The sequence below is a fragment of the Danio rerio genome, chromosome 22 (genome assembly GCF_052040795.2).
Source record: "Danio rerio strain M-AB ecotype USA chromosome 22, GRCz13ab, whole genome shotgun sequence".
Lineage (NCBI taxonomy): Eukaryota > Metazoa > Chordata > Actinopteri > Cypriniformes > Danionidae > Danio > Danio rerio.
In genome coordinates, this window is record NC_141042.1 from 33,002,917 (window position 1) to 33,024,899 (window position 21,983).

Genomic DNA, 21,983 nt, shown 5'->3' on the forward strand with positions numbered 1-21,983 from the left:
TAATTCATGCTAAAATTACACTCTGTCAAGCCTCAAAAGTAGCATAAAGTAGTCTTTTTGATTACCCTACTATTAAGAATGCTTTGGGTTATTCTCTTTAAGGCTGAATTTATTAATTCATATTAGCAACACAGTAAAAACTAAGTTCGGCAAAAATTACAGTTAAAGGAAAGCTTCACTTTTTCAGAACATCCTTTAATAAGTTCACTATAGTTAAAAAGTCGAGTTTTACCATTTTTGAATCCATTCAGTTGATCTCCGGGTCTGGCGAGAGCACTTTGATCTTAGCTTAGCATAAATCATTGAATCAGTTTAGACTGTTAGCATCACACTCAAAAATGACCAAAGATAATTGTCTTATTTAAAGCTTGACTGTAGCTTCTGTAGTTACACAGCCCAACAAGACTTAAGAAACAGAAGAGTCAGGCTTTAAATAGCACAATTATCAAAATCTTTGGTCATTTTTTGTGCGAGATGCTTATGGTCTAATTCAATGATTTATGCTAAGCTAATAAGGCTCAAACTATTAAAAAACTAAACCGAGACTTGTAAAATGAGTTTTTTTTAAAAAAGTGTAGTGTTCCTTTAAAGATAAAATTTTTAACTTGTGCTGAATGCCTTTTAGTCTTGTAATAAAAGGAGATTTTGTTTTTTAGTATTATTTCTTTAGTGTTCTGTGTCACGTAATCCTTCAGAAATCATTCTTATGTAACACTAATTTGGTGTTCAGAAAACACTATATTTCTTAATCTCAATATCTATGTTTTTTTATCAGTGTTTTTGTGAACATTTTGGAATATTTTATCGATAAAAGGTGTATAGAAACACCTAAATTTGCATAAATTTGAGTAAAAAAATCCTTCAGTAATCAACTTATTTGAATATTTTTTATGTAGTAAGACATGCGGATAAAGTATGATTGGAAATTTTGTACTGCATAAATTCCTCAATGGGCTTAAAAATTGGGACTTTGCCTCAACAGATCATTTATTTGGATAACTTGACTAATCAGCAGACCAGTGTAATGAACACCAACACTGTGTTGTTCTAGCCATTCTGAAATGTCAGAGTCTGTCATCTAAATGATTTGGATAAATAACTTTGCAAAAAAAAGTCTCATGATTGCATTTCCAAATTTCTGAATGCAAGATAACATCACAGCATTTATTGAATGTGTTGTGTGCCACTTTGAAGCGGAAGTCATTTATTATGTCGGAAAAAAAATGAGCCACGGGTTTCCCCAATTGCAGCTAGGAATGGGACAATAACCGGTTTCAAGGTTTATCATGGTTTGGAAAAGTCATTGTAAAAGTAATTAAACTAAATGACTTGTTAATTAGTAATTACTTAGTAATTACTAATGATTTAGTAATGTTCAACTTAATTTGTTTGTTTAAATTCAGCACAAATAAATTATTTACAACAATTGAGTAAATCGAAGGAATCATCTTTAAATCTTTTTTAGTGTATAAGGGGTTATTTTTTAATGTTTTTTGTGTGTTTGTTGTAGATAAATCTGTGTTTTTGGAACTAATGAAGATAGCAGAAGTCAATGATTTATTGTAAATATTTAGTTTGACATGTTTACTGCTCCAAACTATTATAAATGTTTTTTAAAATGAAATGTATTGTGTTCAGTGGGGAAAATTTGTTTATATTTTTTTTACCCAGACATTTAAAAAACGTATTTTAGAGCAGTGATCACAATACTGTAATGGTGTGAAAACATGATATTTTTATCCAAGGTTATCATACCGTCAGATACTTATACCGGCCCATGCCTAGTTGCAACTGCATTCTTTTTTTATTAATGCTTTGCACCTTTTCCCCAAGAATTTATTCTTCTGTTTTCTTTTACACAAAGAAATAAATTTGCTTAATGTGCAAGTAATTTAAGTGATATTAAAATGTTTAATTTAAAAAGTTAAATTAAATGGAAGCAATGTTAATGTTGTGTTGCTTAATTTTGAGAGTGCTGTTTTTTTAGCATTTATTGATAAATAGAAAATACAACAGAAAGTATTATAAATTGTGGCATTATAAATATCTTTACTGTCACTTTTGTTAAAATCAGTAACACTTAAGTTTAAGTACCAATTCACACTCTTAACTACTGACTTATTACTTGTGTATTATTAAGATATAACGGTTAATTCATACTTATAAAGTATAATCTTATTCTACATCCCTAATCCCAGCCAATACATGAACCCAACTTTTAACTTATTAACGATTAATTACAAGCAAATTTATTGAACTAATTGTCCTAGTTAATGGTTTGTTAATAGCAGGAATTGTACATTGAAAAAAGTAACCATAAAGGTCACTGACTACAAACTTTTATAAGTAGTTTTTTTTTTTTTTTTTTTCCAGTAAACTTAAAGATGCAAGATAAACTGTCTACTAATTATAAAGGTGCTTTTCCTATTTCACTTTCATTTTCAGAACACCCTTACAAACATTTACATTGAGCGTTTTTGTAATGAAAGGCAGTCAAAATGCCATTGTAATAATCAGAGCGAGTTAATCCATATTTGTATTTCTGCATCTTGAAGGGGCAAATTACTGTGGTTATTGTCTACTTATCAACCCACCTGTTGTTTTCATTGTTTAGGGTAGTTCATAATTCTACCTTTCAGGCTTGGCAGCCTTCGTGTTGTGTTTCTGCTTCTGGATGGGTGTGTCAGAGTTGTCGTCATCTTTCAGCACACGACAGTTGTCACCACTCAGTCAGTAGTTTGGATTTTTGCATCATGAATTGAAACGTTAGCTGTTGCGTGTATGCATGCAGCTTAACATAAGCAGCGTCCACTTAAGCTCCCTCTTTTCCTAGAGTTTGTGGTTATTGTTTACATTTCTGTTTACATGGCCATTTTACCCAGAAAGCAACTCCTAAGTTAAGATAGTAAAGTTCTGTTTTTCTATGCTTGCACGTGTGTGTAATGTGTGGTGTAGTATTGCCGCTTGTTGGCTTAGGCTCTTTTATTGAGCCCACCCGGTGTATTTATGTGTGTGTGCACATTTCTGGCAGAGTTGTGTGTCTCTAATCTGAACCATCTTTCCAAGTGCCATTTGACCTGAATGAGCAGCTTAGCAACGTACGGCAGAGAAAAGAAACCCCCTGCGTCCTCCAGAATGAGTGTGAGAGGAGAGCGAGGGTGAAAGAGAGACGCACAGGTGAAAGCTTTTACCGAGGCCTGGGAAATGCCTGACACAGTCTGGCACAGCAGCAGAAGGGTTTGACAACAGCTCAATGTCCGATTTCTGTGGTGTTTGCGAGGCTTCACTCTTATTAGGGATTTGAACAAACCTTGGTCTCGTGTTTTTGTTTGTACTATAGTCATATATTAGTTAGATCAAGCTGCTTATTTAAGAGCATTGTGCTGTTACTTTGTAAGCAAACAATTATATCGATTTTTTCGATCATATCCTTTAACATTTTCATAAGTTGGGATGATGCAGTGAGATTTTTTAAATGCTTGCTAAATGTTTGATTTTGACAGTTTTTTTATTTGGGGTGTGCAATACTAACAAAATACATTGATGTTTGAACATGTCATTTTGCTAAGTGTTGGTTTGTATTATTACACACCAATATTAGGGCTGTGCAATTAATCGAAAATCCGGTTTCAACTTCGAGTTTTGCTTCTAACGATTATGAAAAAACATTAATCGAAATAAATGATTATTCCATCATATACTGCCCCCTTCCAGTTGTACACATTTGTTGCTCTGCATAGCTGATTTGCATGTGAAAATGACTAATAGCGTGTACTGTAATGTAACTTTTGCAGCACGGGATGCGCATCATTCATTGATTTACATTCGAATCATTTATGTTTTTAAACACGTGAAAGAGCACATGCTGTTGTGTGTGTACGCGTGCTTAGCCATCATAATGAGAGCGCTTTATTGCTTAAATACATGCACATTTGTGTCAGTGCGCGGTGTTTAGGGATTATTCATATTAACGCTCATTTGTGTAATAAACAAACAAGTTGAGAATCAAAAGACATGTGAAAGAGAAACCATATCAGAGCTTTTAGAGAGAGTTTTTATCATTAGTCAAACAACAAAAGGAGAAAATCCCTCACTGCTTTTGACTGAAGGACTTTTGTAGCTAAAGTTTTTTGTTTCTTACAGTAAAGATGCTTAAAGCACAGTTTGTTTAATATTTTTATTCTATTGTATTTATTGCCCTTTATATGCAAGGAGAAAAATAATTGTATATATAAAGTTGAAGTCAGAATTATTAGTCCTCCTGAATTATTATCAATCCTTTCCCCAATGTCTGTTTAATGGAAAGATTTATTTTGAACCCGTTTTTAAACGTAATAGTTTTGATATCTCATGTCTAATAACTGATTTCTTTTATCTTTGCTATGATGACAGTACATTTATATTTTACTAGATCATTTCCAGGATACTAGTATTCAGCTTAAAGTTACATTCAAAGGCTTAATTAGTGTAATTAGGCTAGTCATTGTATAACAATAGTTTCTTCTGCAGACAATCAAAATATATATGGCTTAAGGGAGCTAATAATATTGAGATTTTAATGATTAATAACCTCAGCCATAGTTAATCTAGTGTGCATAGGTATTATCCTTGGTGTACAAGCTCAGAACTTTAAACTAGCGCATTGTGGGCACAACTTTGTTTAGTTGCAGCAGTTTTGCAGTTCTGTTCCATGCAGAAACAGGATGTTGAGAAGTCTTTACAATTAATTAACCATGATGAATTAAAGCGCACTTAATACAAAAACTGGTTAAAGGTTGCATTACTACTCTTAATGCCTCCAGTAATGGACAACAATCCTCGTTATAATGAGTGAATTTACTAAATTATTAATTCAAGTGATTTATTCAAAATGGTTGATGCATTTAGAAATAATCTTGTCTTTTTAAATTGATCATTTAGGCTAATCATTGCTTGGTTCACCAGTGTTGCTCCAAGATTCACCTCTTCATCTCTTTCTTCAGCTTTATTCGGCACAATTTTAGTTTGGCAAAACCAAAAGGGGCAATATTGTGTGTGAAATGTAACTTGCTTTGAGCCCTGTCTTGTTAGTTAAACAGTCATGTAAAATCAATATCTTGCTGGTGTTTCCTAAATATTCAGTAGTAGTGAATACTATTGTAGTCTTGTTTATTGAATTAACTTTTTTGTAAAGTGGGTGACACTCAGTATTCACATATTACACACCCCTTCTTTACTGTCACCTTTAATCAATTTAATGCATTATCACTGATTAAATTTATGAATTTCTTTTAAAGCAAACTTTTAACTGGACCTTTGAGTTATTGTAATGCTTCACACAGTTGCACACACTAAAAGAGACAGAAATCTAAATGGCTGCAACAATAGTGTGTGTGTTTGTGTAAGAGAGCAGAAATCAGGCTTAAGTAAACCTGATAGTGTTATAGGATAGTGTTGCCCTCCTGTTGGTTGACCTGACGCCACCCTTCACTGTTGGCTGGACAGACGCTCTTTTCTCTTTGTTGAGAGTGGACCATTGTGAGCAGCCATACTCTCAGCAAACGAGTTCAGCTAATGTGTGGCTGCCTGTTTTTTTGACTGTATTGATAGGTGTGTGTGTTTGCGTGGGATGATGAGTCCAGCCTCCCTCTGGGCATTACTGATCTAGACAGTTTTGCTAGTCAAATGAAGTATTTTGTGTTTTTTTTTTTTTTTTTCAGTGAGCAGTTTGTATGTCTCAGTGTTTACTACAATTCCTTTTTCAATGCTTGTTTGTTGTATATAAATTTTTTAAAAATGGAATTTCTCTCCATATTAATAGTTATAAATGAACTTTTAGTAATCACAAAAACGTAATGATATTTTTAGAAACACTGTAAAATGTATAGGCTGGGCGGTATATCGAGTTCTGGATATTTCAACATGATTCCCCAACGCTATGCAGGATTATCCAATATCATTGATACTGATATCTGTGTTTCCTCTAGGATTTTTTTTCAGCTGTGGCGGCAGCCTTTTACACAGATCCATCAACGTCTTATGGTATTATTTAAATAAAAAATGTTGTGAGCACAGTATTACAAGTTGAGATCGCATTTATGTTATATAAGCATGCGAATCTCTGCTTGTGCGGCGATTTGCTCTGTTCGTGCACAAAACTTTTTGCATGCCCTCAAATATGCACTGCTCAAGTGCAGATTTTCTTGTGCGCTCTCAAATAAATGCTGCTGAAGTGCGATTTGGTGAAGTGCGATTAGATTTGATATGAATATTTATGAATATCAGCAATAGACCTACAGAGCGGCATTAATAATAATAATATTATAATTAAAAATTATATTGAAGTCGATACTTTTGACATCCCTGGTATTTATATGGCTTTTAGTATCTATTTCTATCGAAGTCGATACTTTTGACAACCTTGGAATTTCTATAGCTTTTAGTATTTATTTGTATCAATGTCGATACTTTTGACAACCCTGGTATTTCTATAGCTTTTAGTATCATTTCTAACGAAGTCGATACTTTTGACAACCCTGGTATTTATATAGCTTGTAGTATTGATTTGTATCGAAGTCGATACTTTTGACAACCCTGATTTTTGTATAGCTTTTAGTATCGATTTGTATCGAAGTTGATACTTTTGACAACCCTGGTATTTATATAGCTTTTGGTATTAATTTGTATCGAACTCGATACTTTTGACATCCCTGGTATTTATATAGCTTTTAGTATCTATTTTTATCGAAGTCGATACTTTCGACTACCCTGGTATTTATATAGCTTTAGTATCTATTTGTATCGAAGTTGATTCTTTTGACAACACTGGTATTTATATAGCTTTTGGTATCAATTTGTATCGAAGTCGATTCTTTGGACAACCTTGGTATTTATATAGCTTTTGGTGTCAATTTGTATCAAACTCAAAACTTTTGACATCCCTGGTATTTATATAGCTTTTAGTATCTATTTGTATCGAAGTCGATACTTTTGACTACCCTGGAATTTATATAACTTTTAGTATCTATTTGTATCAAAGTTGATACTTTTGACAACCCTGGTATTTATATACCTTGTGGTATCGATTTCTATCGAAGTCTATACTTTTGACAACCCTGATTTTTATATAGCTTTTAGTATCTATTAGTATCTAAGTCGATACTTTTGACATCCCTGGTATTTATATTGCTTTTGTATTACTGTAATTGGTTTTGTCTTGAAGATACCCTTCGATTTTGACATGACATTAAAATAAACAGTTGCCTAACTAAGCACTGTCTTTCTCTCCAGGTGAAGACAGCAGGTGAATCCGCTAGAGATGAGTGGCGAGCCGAGACAGGAGGTGGTGACGACCCCTCCGCCACCCAGTGTGGGCAAAAGAGAGGGATACTTTGATCGCGTTAATGAAAATGACCCTGAATATCTGCGCGCACGCAACATGTCACCTGACCTGCGGCAAGACTTCAACATGATGGAGCAGAAGAAGAGGGTCACACAGATACTACAGAGTCCAGTAAGGAAACACACACACATTGTGAACTAAAGTAATGGACACAATTGTGATTTAGACAAACTTTTTTTTTTTTATTGCAGTTTTTGAGTAATAAAATCAAATCATTTTTTGGATCAGAAACACAGAGAGGAGGGAAATGTTGTTTGCTTTCCATTTACTACAAGAACAGTACAGCAAAGAACTTTTGGATTCAACAAACATAACTTATAGACAAATGAAATCAAGAAATAACAAGCTAAATAAATAACATAATATATTATATATTATATATATAACATAAAATAATGTATTCAATGCCCAGTTTGTTAAAGTGAAAGGTGAAAAACAACCTTTGCTATTGTTGCTGTCTTGCTGATAATCCAAAATGTAAACAAATCATTATAATCTTGCCAAGCAACATCACAGTAGTATATTTATTTTTTCTGATGTTCAAATAATGATTCAATAACTCATAAATTATGGCTGGTTGTGGCCACTAATTGACTTGTCTATTTTTCCCCTTCAGTTTTATTGTTTTGGATTAGATTTTTTTTTTTGTCTTTTTACGAAACTGCATTTTTCAATGTTTTTTATATATTTTTTATTGAGGATTCTGCTTCTAAATTATATTCTAAACTCTATTTCTTAAATAGATTCTTAAATAGAATCAAATTTACATTACATTTACATTTACAATCACAAAATTACATAAAGTTTTTATAAAATATATAGTTTATATATGTATGTTTTGTAACATAAAAGCATTTATTTTTTGTTTATAAATTTATTTATTTAATATATGTTTTTCGAACTGACCGGCTGTTATGAAAACACTAATATCTTGGCTTACATAATAGTAAACAGAGAAAATTGTATAGTGAAATAAGATCTGGGTATAAAGTAGGGCTGCATGATATTATAAAAATCTAACATTGCAATATCTTTTTTTCTTCTGCGATATATATTGCAGTATGAATAAAATTTTATTAGATGAGTTGAATAATGATTTGGAAGAATAGGGATTTAAGAATTTATTGGAAGGATTCTGTAATTCAGTACATATGCATAAAATACAAAGTAACAATCTTTCAATAAAGATTGTTTAATAAAGAATAAGATACTAATTAAATAAACAACGTTTGATTGTTTTCTGATGAGTCGAACTGTATTCACTTATACAGAAATTGAATAATCAAATAAAAAATAACACTGCATAGTTTTTGTTTTAAAAACAGTTCAGTCAATGTTAATTTGTCAACGCTACAAATGGTACAATTTCTTATGCCTGAATGCTTTTAGAAGGTCACAGATCTCCAAAAACACTTGCGAAATGATCAATTATAATTCAGACTTAACATTGTGTATGCTTGTAGCATGAAAATAGCGAATGATTACATTGCGATATCAATGCTAAAACTAAATATTGTGCAGCCCTAGTATAAAGTTTGTTCTTTCACTTATATCATGAAGACAAGTTTCATGTGTGCTTGAGCATATGCATAGTAAACTAATCCATGCCGTTTCGAATTTCTTATTCATTGTGTTGCTGTTTACTAGTCATTGAATTGTTATGGAATTGTTATACCCTTCGCCTACGTTTTCTTTTCAGTGCACGCTAAAACAGCATTTATCTACACAATATTGTAGAGCAAACATGTTTTGGTCTGTTGGTACTGTATAAGGATGTTTTTCTGCCGATTTAATCAGCAAGAATGTGCTTTCAATGTAAAAGGATTCACTTATAGGCTTTATAGGTTGTTTCGAGCCATGTGGTTTTGAATAAATGCCACATTGCCGTGAAGTTTACATTCAGGACTTGGCATGAGCTTCTAAAGTTAGTTCTGAAGCCAGCTGGTTTGCACCTTACACTGCCGCTTTCTGCTCACAATGAAAGATTTATGCTTTGTTCTTGTCAGAGGAGCGGGTTTTTCATCAAGTTAATTGTGTGTTTGGTATGATGTTTTGAGTTACGTCTCAGTCGTACGCACAAAAGCCACAGCTGCAGCATAAAACCCATGTGGAAGACCACACCCGATTTTACACACAAGCACACACACCGCTGTCATCCACATCTCACTTGTAAACAACACAGTCCAGCCAGAGATGCACAGTCCAGAACCTCTGACCTACAGTATAGAGAGATTATACACACACACACACACACACTCACAAGATTACAGTTAACACACGCCGGAGAGATTACAGTGAACATACTGCACAGATTACACCCCTGCGGACATTTCAGCAAACACACACTGTGTTTAAAGAAACGTTCTGGGTTCAATACAAGTTAAGCTGTACGTGGAACATCTGTCACATTCTGTCTGTTAACATAGCACAGCATTCCAGCTCATCACTCACTCCGTAAAAATGACCATCAAAAATTATCTTTTTTTTTTTTTTTTTGAAAGTTTGGGGTCAGTTTAATTTTTGTTAGAAAGGCATTTAATTAATCACAAGTGGCTGTAAAGGCATTTGTAATGCTGCAAAAGTGAAAGTGAAAGTTATATTAAACAGTTTATTCATTGTGGTTCATCCGTTTCCACCATATTAAGAGAAACATTTTACAATATCTATCTATCCATCCGTCTGTCCAGCCATCGTTCTAGCATTCTATCTATTGTTATGTTTATCTATCTATCTATCTATCTGTCTCTCTATCTATCTATCTATCTATCTATCTATCTATCTATCTATCTATCTATCTAACTATCCATCCGTCCGTCCGTCCGTCCGTCCGTCTGTCCGTCCGTCCGTCCGTCCGTCTGTCTATCCATCCATCCATCCATCCATCCATCCATCCATCCATCTATCTATCCATCCATCCATCCATCCATCCATCCATCCATCCATCCATCCATCCATCCATCCATCCATCCATCCATCCATCCATCCATCCATCCATCCATCCATTTATCATTCAGTCTATCTATCTATCTATCTATCTGTCTGTCTGTCTGTCTGTCTGTCTGTCTGTCTGTCTGTCTATCTATCTATCATTCTGTCTATTGTTCTGTCTGTCTGTCTGTCTGTCTGTCTGTCTGTCTGTTTGTTTAATACAATAAGTGCAAGAGTCCAAAACCCTAAACCAAGCTAGCATGAAAAAGAAATGAGAGAAAATAATAATTAATATACAAAGAATAGTATTTTTTAATTGTTTGTTTTTAGCTAAATGATATAATTGTAAAAATGTAGATACATTCTCCATAGACTCTCAACTTTTAAACTTGTAAAATTCTGCATAGTTTGATCAGTCGTAACTCTTTGGTTGTTGTTTTTAATTTGAAGCGACATGCTTGAAATTATCCACAGGATTAGAGTGTCAGGATGTGAACGTGAAATAGATTCTTTCTGTCATTGTAGTCTCTGTGATTGTGATGGTCGGAGGCAGAGTGACAGCGCGGTTAATTACAGCACTGCCCACCGGGCTTTATTAGCAGCAGCTGTCCGTGCATGTGTTTCTGTGGTGCACTCTACATACTATTCTCGCTCATCCTTCAATCTGTATGGAAAGCAGCCAATCAGGGTCGGCAGCAGGTGTAACGGCACACAGGGCCTGTGTGTTTACGTCTGCACTATCGGAGCTGATTCAACAAGCCTCTCTTTCATCTCTCTCTCCGTCTGTAACGTCAGCGCTCTGCGTGTGTCCGTGCGTGTGGAAGAGAGCTGCTTAAATTACACGTCTGTCCGGAGACTGTGTTTAAGGTCAGACTATTATAGGCAGGGCGGAGTTTGCTATGTTCAGACCTCATCTGTGCTGTCACAACCAAAACAAATCAAGACGTCTTAACATTAAAGGGAGAGTTCGCCCAAAATTTAGATTTTTGTGCCATTTTCTCACCCTCAAGTGGTTCCAAATAGTGCTGCACCATACTGGAAAAAACTGACAATTTGATACTTTGTTTTTCTGCGATATATATACTGCGATATGAACATAATTAAACTAAATGATTATTTGGAAAAAATTCACAATTTTACATATATATATTTTTTTAATTAAACATTTATAATTTTAATTTAAACCTGAGATCCACTCATCAAAAAGTGAAATATAGTACAATAAAATAGTAATATTGCAATAATACGTCCAAAATCAGGATTGAAACCTATCAAATACAGTCTCATATTTAACCAAAATTGTAATTTTTTTTTTTTTTACTGGCACCATTTATTTTGCCTGTGGTGTATTCCAAACTAATAATTTCCATTAGATAGAGCCTCCAGGATAGATCTGCTGGAGCAGATGTATCCAGCCATAGTTTCAGGATTTTTTGTTTTGTTTGCAGCAGTCAGAACAACTGACAGAATCTTTCTTTGGTTGATGGATAAAGAGATATATAAATCGTCCAGCATGAGAAAAAGCAATGGGTCGCATTGGATCTAAGTTTACATTAGTTCTGATAGTTAGGGTGCTTTCACATCTGTAGTTCGCTTTATTTGGTCCAGACCAAGCGCAATAAATGATACATTGTTGCATCTTCTGCCGTCTTTGGGTCGTTTTCACACCACACTGCTGGCTTTGGTCTGAACCAGTTGAAACGAACCAAAATGCTGTCATCTGACAAAATCCCCATCTCTCATTGGCCAGATGTTGTTAAACATATTTCTAGGGCTGCCCCCAAATAGTCGACTAAACATTAGTCGATATGAAGAGGGCTTGGTCGAATACATTTTCATTAGTCGGTTAGTTGCAAAAAAAAAATAAAAAATTCACGTGAAATTACGCAATCAAGGGCTACGCAGTCAGTGTATGACATCAGCAACAACAGTTTAACGCGATCTCGCGCCTCACGGTATACCAAAGCGCACTTGTGGGAGAGGTGTCTGACTGACACTAATAATTATGTCAGGAAAATAGTCCAAAGTGTGGGATCATTTTGAAAAGTCGAAGGACGACCCTAAAAAGGCTGTTTGCAAACTCTGCAGGAAAACATTTGCCTATCAGAAGAAATCGACACGAGATGGCAAATGACGGAAAATATTGCGACCAGCATTTATATACAAGCTGCTGTCTTAGACCCACGTTTTAAGAGCTTGTCATTCTTTGACCAACACGAACGAGAAGATGCGTACTCCACAGTGTCGGATCTGGCAAAAAGTTTATCTACAGAAGCTGCGCCAGAAAGTGAGCATGGCAGCATTAGCCCTGCAGAGGAGGGTGAGCCCGAACCGAAAAAGGAAAAGCAGGCCGAGATATCCATGCTGATGGCCATTGATGAGGAGGAGCATGCAGAAGAGAAGGATGAACTAAAAATGTACTTGGCAGATAAAACAAAGGTTGATTTGGGACCATTGGCATGGTGGCTAAAAAATGAACATCGATATCCAAAGCTCGCTAAAGCAGCTAAACGCCTCCACTGTATCCCTTCCACATCCACTCCATCAGAGCGCATCTTTTCAAAGGCCGGCTTCATTGTGAACAAGTCGAGAAGCTCCCTTCTTCCCAGCAATGTGGACAAGCTGGTGTTCCTCTCACATAATATGAAAAAAATAAAATCGAATTGAAAGCTTAGGTAAGAATGCTTAATTTCCTTTTTGTAGTGTTTCTGTTTGCTATCCGTTAGGCTATATATATATATATAAAAAAACGGGTATTTTATTTTTATATAGGGTAGGCTATACAAATAAATAAATACATATTATTTTTATTTTTTCGTTTTTATATAATGCAGAAGTTGTTTTTTATTCTGTTAGAAAAATTAGTCTTATGTTTTTAATTTGTTGTTTCAGGTCAAGACTCATCCGTTGTCTTAATGGCAGTTTGTGGCTTTGCTCTGATATTTTTGATTTGTGTTAGTGTTCTTTAAATTATTTGTTCCACAATGTGTCTTAAATATAGTTGTTCTAAACAATTTAATCATAATTAGGCTGTTAATTTGTTTGCCGCCTTCTTTTTTTATTCTAAGTTTTGGCGTTGTGCGATGTGCATTTATTAAGTTGTTCGTTTTTGTTAATTTTCCTTTTGAACAATATAAAAATTATATAAATTTATATATAATAAATAATAAATAAATATATAATTTTCCACTGTATTTTTATACCAAACAGCGTTTTTGCTACAGTATTTATTAGTTTTTTTTTGCCTAGTTTTGTACTAGGCCTAAGTTGCTAATAAGTTTATTTGATTTATTTTAAAGAACAAATTTTTGTTTATTAGTTTATTAAAAACTGTTTTTTTTGTTTGTTTTGTATTTGTTTGACATGTAACTGTTACAGTTTGTATTTTTGATAATAAATTATTAAAATGCACAGGCAGTCTGATTGCTGTTTTTATGTCATAATTAGCCTAACGTTATAACGTTACGGCCACTGATTTTTGTGTGTAAGCTCTGTATACTTTAAACGCTTTACTATTCCGTTTTAAGCGCTTAATTTTCGTTTTAAATGCGCTAATATCATGCTTTAGCATTTTCTGTCATGTGGAGGTGTTAAACTTCAACTTGGACTATATTCCTAGTATATACGCAAGTTATTATATTAATATCATAAATGAACGATTATTTGATTAATCGCTAAAATGCAGAAGTGTTAGTCGACTAGAAATATCTTTAGTCGGGGGCAGCCCTACATATTTCCTAAACTGCTTATTGATTGTTCAGAATTCACTTGCGGGAAAATACCAGTGAACTGGACGACTGCGCTGGCGGATTGTATCCCTGCTTTAGATAAACTATACATTACGAAGAGATGAAGCTGTGAATTAATTTAGCTAAACTGCGACATGGTCATCTTGCGGAAATATTACCAACTATCCATCAGTTAATGTTTTCCCCTCTCTCTCTCTCTCTGTTGGTAAAGCGCTGTCAACAAATATTTTTCCTCCTTATCCCATAATGCACAGCGCATCAGCCTACGGCTGCTGAATTAGTCCAAAACGCGCAGTACTTTTTGCGGTTGGACCTGTTTTAGTACGGATCATATTCTCACCACAAACGAACCGCTCCAGGGTTCGTTTGAAAGCGTACCGAGACCACCTCTTAAAGCAGGTCTTGGTACGCTTATTTGGTCCGCTTTTGGTGGCACTCGAGTACGTTTGCTGCATTCTCACCTGCCCAAACGAACCGTACCAAAAGGGGAAACAAACTCTAGTGCGATTCAATCGAACTAAATAAGGCAGGTGTGAAAGCACCCTAAGTCTCGTACCTTGGTCCAGAATAATGCAATTTGAGGACATTCCCAGAACATAAGTACCTTGTGTAGAGTTGAATATGAAATATTTTTCACCAGTTGGACTGAATTAGTCTTTTTGTGAAGGATTCACTATTTCAGAATGTTTGGAGTGAATTTTAATGCATCCGCATAAATTATTAAAATTAACTTTAAATACATTTTTATTGGCGAAAAACATACAAATTACAGTAAAAAATGTTTTAAATTTGTTTGGTAAGTTCTAATGGCAGTAGGACACACGTTTAAATTAAATGTTTAAACTGAATGTTTTAGATTCATTTGATATTAATCCACTTGAACTTAATCCACAATAGTTAATCTACAATTCAATTACATTCATATCCAGCTATGTTACTATTGTGGATGCGCACATTGCGAAATCGATGCTTAAACAATATATATAGTCATTCATTCATACATTTCTTTTTGGCTTAGTCCCTTTATTAATCAGGGGTCGCCACAGCGGAATGAACCACCAACTTATCCAACATATATTATATGCAGCGAATGCTCTTTCAGCTGCAACCGATCACTGGGAAACATGCATACACACTCATTCACACACATACACGGACAATTTAGCTTACCCAATTCACCTATACCACGAGTCTTTGGAATTGTGGAGGAAACCAGAGCACTTGAAGGAAACACCAACACGGGGAGAACGTGCAAACTCCACACAAAAATGCAAACTGACCCAGCCGAGGCTCGAACCAGCAATCTTCTTGCTGTGAGGCAACAGCGCAACCACTCCGCCACCGTGTCACCTAAACGATATATTGTGCAGCCCCAATTGAAAACACAGATGACAACAGTAAAACAAAGATAAAGGTAAAATAAACAAAACTGTTTTTTTTTTTTTTGCTGGAGACCAACAGTATGGAGATATAAAAATTCAATAATCAAATGTAAACAGTGTCTTCATTGTATAAATATGTAAACCCTATTAATCTAATATAATCTAATTGTTAAAATAGAAACGTTGATGATTTCCAAATAGTTTAAATTACCTTGAAATATCTTATTGATTTACGCCCACTGGCCACTTTGTTAAGTATACATTACTAGTACCGGTTTGGACCCTCTTTTGCCTTTAGAACTTTCTGAATCTTTTGTGGCATAGAATCAACAAGGTACTGGAAATATTCCTCTGAGATTTTGGTCTATATTGATTTGAGAGCATCACACGGTTGCTGCAGATTTGTCGCCGCACATTCATGCGAATCTCCCATTCCACCACATCCCAGAGGTGCTCGATTGGATTGACATCTGGTGACAGCGAAGACAATTTGAGTACAGTGAACTCATTGTTTCTATGTGTTCATGCGAAATGACTATTGCAGATTCTTACGTTTTAATATCAATGTTGAAACCAAATGAGTTCTTTAGTCTCTTGAACACTAAAGAAGATGTTTTGAAGAAAGCTGAAAACCTGTAGCCATTAGAAAAAACAAATACTATAGCAATGATTCTAGCATTCTTCAAAATATCTTCTTTAGTGTTCAACAGAGAAAAAAGTTATAATGTTTTGGATCTACTTGTCCTTGCATACATAAAAAACTAGTAGACCCCATGCTTTGCTCATATTTGCTTAAGCAACATGTTAATGATATTAAACTGTTATGGCACAATTGAATTTGTCTTTAATTTCTTCCCTGCGGATATTTTTAGTTCCCCCACTCCCCTCTGTTTCCTTCTTCAGCATTAAAGCATATCATTCCCATAGTTGAAGCGGGTTTCCAAGAGCTTTGTGGTTTGGGTTGGTTGGGACCCTCACGTTTGAAAAGGAATTCACGCCAGGATCGTTCATACTCCTTCCCGTGCATCCAGTTCTCATTGAAGCACAATTTAATACTCACACAGGGAATTAGAGCCCGGGATATCTCCATTTCACCTTTGTACTTTGGCAAGACTTCACCGGTTTGGCTCAGACCGGAGCGTTTGAAGTGTGGCCCACATGTGCACAGAGTGAGGTGAACAGTTGACTAAAGCTAATACACCATGTCCGATCAGACAGTAAACCAAAACGGACTCTAGCCCACATTAAAGGTATTAGCAATCCCATAAAACCCCACATTTTCGACCATGACTGATAGAGTTTTGTGGTTTGATATTACTGTAGCTACTATGTTTTGTATTGTTATGGAGTTAGATCATCGCCACTTTGATCTGATGACAAGTGTGGGCATGCTAGTCTTGTTTGTGCGATGGTGTAACCATCTGCAAGTATGTTGGCTGCAGGTTTGCTTTAGTGACATGTTTGATGATTCCCACAGTTAGTCTTTCATCATGCCATTTGCCTCACTGAACGAAACCTGCAAGCAGCATTACTGATCCAGGGTACTTGTAAGTTTGTTTTCCTTGCACAGCAGTTTTGGCTTAATAGTTTGGACCATTTTTTCTGCAGTATATAATGCCATATGAATGTAATGTAATACCAATAATCTGTTTGAAGATTTTAGATTGATTTGGATGTAGGGCAGTGCATCTGCAGAGTAGAGTCTGGATAAAATGTAATAAATAAATTTGAAGTTTAGGTAAATACAGTAGAGCAAAGAGACAAATAAAAAAAAAACTGATTAAAACGCGCTCAACATTGATTGTACTATTTCTAAATGTGTTGCACATGCACATTCACCAGCTCGGCCAGACTCAGTTCCAAGTTGTGCATCTTCAGATGTGGATCTGCATGCGAAGTTACCAATAAAATGGCGTGCACACTGCCAGCCGAAATGATGTTGATCGCGATGACGTCACATTTGCTGCATGCACCCAAGCAAACTTGCAGATGTGTGACCTATGAATCTAACTTAACAGTATTTAGGTACAGAAACTAAACAGTCTATTGTAAAATAGCACTAGTCTTCATTGTATATAACAATTTTATACAATTGTTCATAGTTAAAGCTACAAATGTAGAAATTTCATGTGTCCAAAAGCTTTAAATTCTTTTGAAATGCTCACATAGCTATAGACCTTAAAGGTGCAGGATGTAAGTTTGACACCCAGTGGTTAAAATAGGTATTAGGCTCCTGGATCAAAACACATTTTCACTCAGCTCCATGGAAGCGCAGGTTCCAAAATATAATCAACACCTAAAATTGATCCTGACCAACACCAACTGATCACCTCAAGTACACCTCATGTGCTTTATTTTGTGTAAAATGCTAATAATGTGAGTTTGAATGGCATTTCACTTTACATTTATTGCTATACTAAATCAGCAGATAGTTTACCTCAGATCGTGAAAATAAAATAAACCGTTCGAAATTGAACTTCAGATCTGTGACTCATTGCATGCCAACATATATCAGTGATTCAGCATCTACATTTAATTATGTTAAAGAGGTTTAAAATGTATTAATTAGATTATAATCCTTACTTTTTTGTTGGAGTGCAGTAAATGCACTATTATACCCTTCTGAATGGCTTTATTTTAGTTTCTGGCGTGTTTCGTCTGGTGCAAACAGCCAAACTGCATATCTCTGCAAATCTTGTCACGTAACATGTTGTTAGGACGCAGGGTTACAATGTAACCTGCTTACCTAATGTTTACATTCGTAATATTTATATTATTTGCTAATTACAAACCTCATGTGGAACTCTGAATCTGCATCTCATTTCGGAGGTTGCTACTGTCCACTGGAGGTTGCATTTTGGTCTTAGGTGCACACTTTGCCTTCCTGACTGAATGCATGAAATACACTGTTTTCCACCAAGGCAACCCAGGGTGCTGAAATAAAATTGGCTAAACTGTCCTTGGGTTGATAAAGTACAGAGACTCGGAAGGGACGTGATGGTAGGGGAAAAATGGTTGGGAAAAAAAAAACAATTATAGGAAAATATATATTTTTAAGTTTTTGTGTTCCGTCGCAAAGATGTTTTGCCTTGTCTCGCAAAACTGTTTTTCCACAAACACTTCCTGTTAACTTCATACATGTCAACCCTCCCATTTTTGCCGGGATTCTCCCATATTTTACCATTTTATCCCACAATCATCGTATTATTAAGTATTACCCCATATTTCTCATGTATTTTTAATCTTAAAAGCACGTTGAAATGAATAGAAAAATGTCTGCATTCACTTTCTTTCCATTTAAGCTGTGCGTCGATCATTACCCTTTATATGCAACCTCTGAATGAGTGAATGCGTATATACGGACCCACTCCATATGATAAACTGATCCCATATCAGCTTCTGTGCACGCCATTTAAATCAAATCAAATATATATATTTTCCTGTCACAGTTTTTTTTTTTCCCCACCCAGTTTTTTTCCCACCATCACGTCTGTTCCGGGTCTCCGTAGTAAAGAGACCAAAACAAAGACAGCATTTTGGCACTTTTTCAAAGCAGAATATCTCACTTCAGCAGTGTTTTTCAGATTACGTATTTCCTAAATATCTGCAAATATATTATGGTATTTTATGCTTTAGAAGAGTCAAAAACGAACATTCAGCACCTTTAAAAACAAATTAAATTATTGGTCGCTTTATTATAAGTTTGCAGTGACTGTAGTAAACTATAGTAAACTGTAGTTCTCGGTCAGCTTTAATGCTGACTGAACATCGCAGATCCTGCTTTGTGATCATAGCAGATGTTAATGTCGATTGCAGATATCGATGCTGAAGCGATATATTGTGCTGTACCAATTACAAAACATTATTGCCAATAATGTCACAATGGAGCAGTGAGACTTTTTTCTAACAAAGCTGTTTGCTGTTGCTCAATGCAGTGAATTTGTGTGACCAACTTGAAGTTGGAATAAAATGCTTAAAGGTCTTGGAAATTTAAAATAAAACATTATTAGATGTTAGTAGCAGTTTGTTTGGTTTAAGTTTATCAATAAGCTTGCGTGTTTGAAAACTGACAATTTGCATTTAGAAAATACAAAACTGATATCAACATCTAAAGTTTGCAGTTTGTCACTTCCACCTAAAAGTATCTACAAGTCATCCTATACTGCATTTTCCTCTTCAAATCTTGACCAATCAAATGCTCTCCGGTATCTGACATGTCCCACCCCCTTCAAGACGCTTCTCATTTTCTTGTAGATTTTTTCTTCCACTCTTACTGGATGAGCTGAAGAAAATCAAAATGATATTGGCTTTTCTTGTAAAAAGGAGGAACTAATCTCTGTCCTGCCCTCTCATCGGGAAGGTTAAGATTACGTCAAACATCGAATAGAAGATTCAAAGCACTTTACAGGACCTTTAAGCAAGTTTCTTGGTTTCACACAAAAGAGTTCTTTAGATAACAGTAACGGGACCGCTTCTTCACAGTACATTGTTTATTTTGAACACTCCCTTAACCTTAACACATCATATGCGCATTTAGGCCTTGACTTCTGTTATTTCTTATATTTTCTTTGTTCTGTCAGTGTCCATTTGATGAAATGGGCTCACTTTCAAAACTAAACAAATTTAAAGCCACTTTACTTTGATTCCTGTGTAGTTTATTTCTCTTTAAATTAGGTTATCAAGCCATGGAAGCGTAATTGATAGACAAACCACAAAGTAAGAGTTTGGCCGGGACAGTTTCCACACGGACACACCAGCACAGTGTTTAATTCTGGTGGCTGCCTGGCGACCGTCGCTATGGGAATCAGACAGACAGAGCAGTTCTTTAACTCAATCTCTCCAGACCTGTGGTGCATGCTGGGAAGCCATTGTGGTGGGCAGTTAAAGTGCTTTATTGGATGCAGAGTTCAGCCAAACACATAGCTGAGACTGGAAGGAGAGTCAGTACATATGTATTTTTTTGTAGTCCTTTATTACTACACTTTCAGTCAGGTTTACAAGAATGACCCAATAAGACGTGTGAAGTAACCATTTTGTTTTTTGTTGCTCTTTATGGGGTGAAATATTTGTTGCCACAATATTAGACCAGCATGGGAAAATACCTCTACGGTAAACAGTAGTTGGCAGAAACCAGACTTTGTGTCTATTTGAAAGTTAATAGGTACAAAGTATTTTGCAAACAAACGCACAGCGGGATATTTTTACCCATGTCTATCAAGTTAACATGGGTATGTGCTTAAACTAAAATTCAGAGAAGCTCTAAAACATTTGATGACTTTAACATTACAAAATGTGGCTTTCAATCTTGTATAAAACCAGCCAGTCAACCTAAAACTGCAGCTTTTCACTACTGATGGTCATTTGTGTGTGCAAAACGCATTAGGCAATCAGTGAGCACAGTGTGCGTCATGAAACTTGTTGACCTTTCTTATTCTGACAAAGGCATATATGATTTTGCATAGCATTTGCATGTTTGTACACTCGTGCTTGGAACATGTGCATTGTCGAGTCTCACATCCAGACACTTCGTCACACTTGTTTATAAGACAAGCCTGTGCGCAGTTGTACAGTAAGAACGAGCAGTCATCCTTACTGAAGCAAAGTGTCAGTGTGACTCTCCTCTTTCATTACCTGCTGCATGAGAGTTCATCCTGTGATTCATTCTTGTGTCTGAACTCTTTGATCATTCTATACCTGAGACCTCGAGCAGGTGTGCTGAATGACAGCACATCATAATGAAGAGCTTCACACTAGTTATAACACCAGTTTAAAAGGATTTCCTTTCCTAAACTTGAAAAATACATTCCAATGATAGTGGAAGACATTTTGAATGTAATCGAGATGTTTGATGGTGTCAAGAAAGTTGACAACATGAGCAGTAAAATACGAAAAAAATGTTTTTTATGTTGTTGATGTCTGAGAAAATGTAAGGGATCACTGACTATCAGTTTTTTATTTATTTATTTATTTATTATTATTATTTTTTTTAACTATACTGTAAAAAATGTCCTATGGTGTGACACAGCAAAAAATAATAATATAAAAATAGTGTGAAAATGATTTGTTTGACACTTATAATCATATAGTACTATTTATTTTATATTAAATTCATTCATTCATTTTCTTGTCGGCTTAGTCCCTTATTAATCCGGGGTCGCCACAGCGGAATGAACTGCCAACTTTATCAAGCAAGTTTTTACAAGTGGTGCTGGCTGCAGAGCCATTTGGGCGAGCTGAGCTCCAGCGAGGGGGAGCTTGAGCTTGAGCTCCACTTTTTTTGCACTTCTTCTACGAGTGATGTCACTGGGGGTAGGGTTAGGGGTGGGGTTGGTGTACGCATTAAAACAGCTTACAGGAGGCAGAACGAGAGCTCATGCTCCCCCTCGCTGGAGCTCAGCTCTGCTCAAATGGCTCTGCAGCGAGCACCCTCAGTTTTTACGCAGCGGATGCCTTTCCCCATCTCTGGGAAACATCCACACACACTTATACACTATGGACAATTTAGCCTACCCAATACACCTGTACCGCCTGTCTTTAGACTGT

General features: G+C 35.5%; 1 protein-coding gene across 50 annotated transcripts in view; it reads left to right on the forward strand.

The window, feature by feature from the left end:
- The window catches only part of add3a (adducin 3 (gamma) a), a 213,164-nt gene that overhangs the window by 135,882 nt on the left and 55,299 nt on the right, over positions 1–21,983 (forward strand). For all 50 annotated transcript variants that reach the window (XR_015521215.1, XR_015521216.1, XR_015521214.1 and 47 more), the window contains one exon: positions 7,270–7,492. Coding sequence is in view for 47 of the 50 variants with exons in the window: in XM_087302851.1 (XP_087158977.1) it covers positions 7,298–7,492 (195 nt within the window). In the remaining 3 variants the exon portion in view is untranslated. The remainder of the gene's footprint in view (positions 1–7,269; positions 7,493–21,983) is intronic.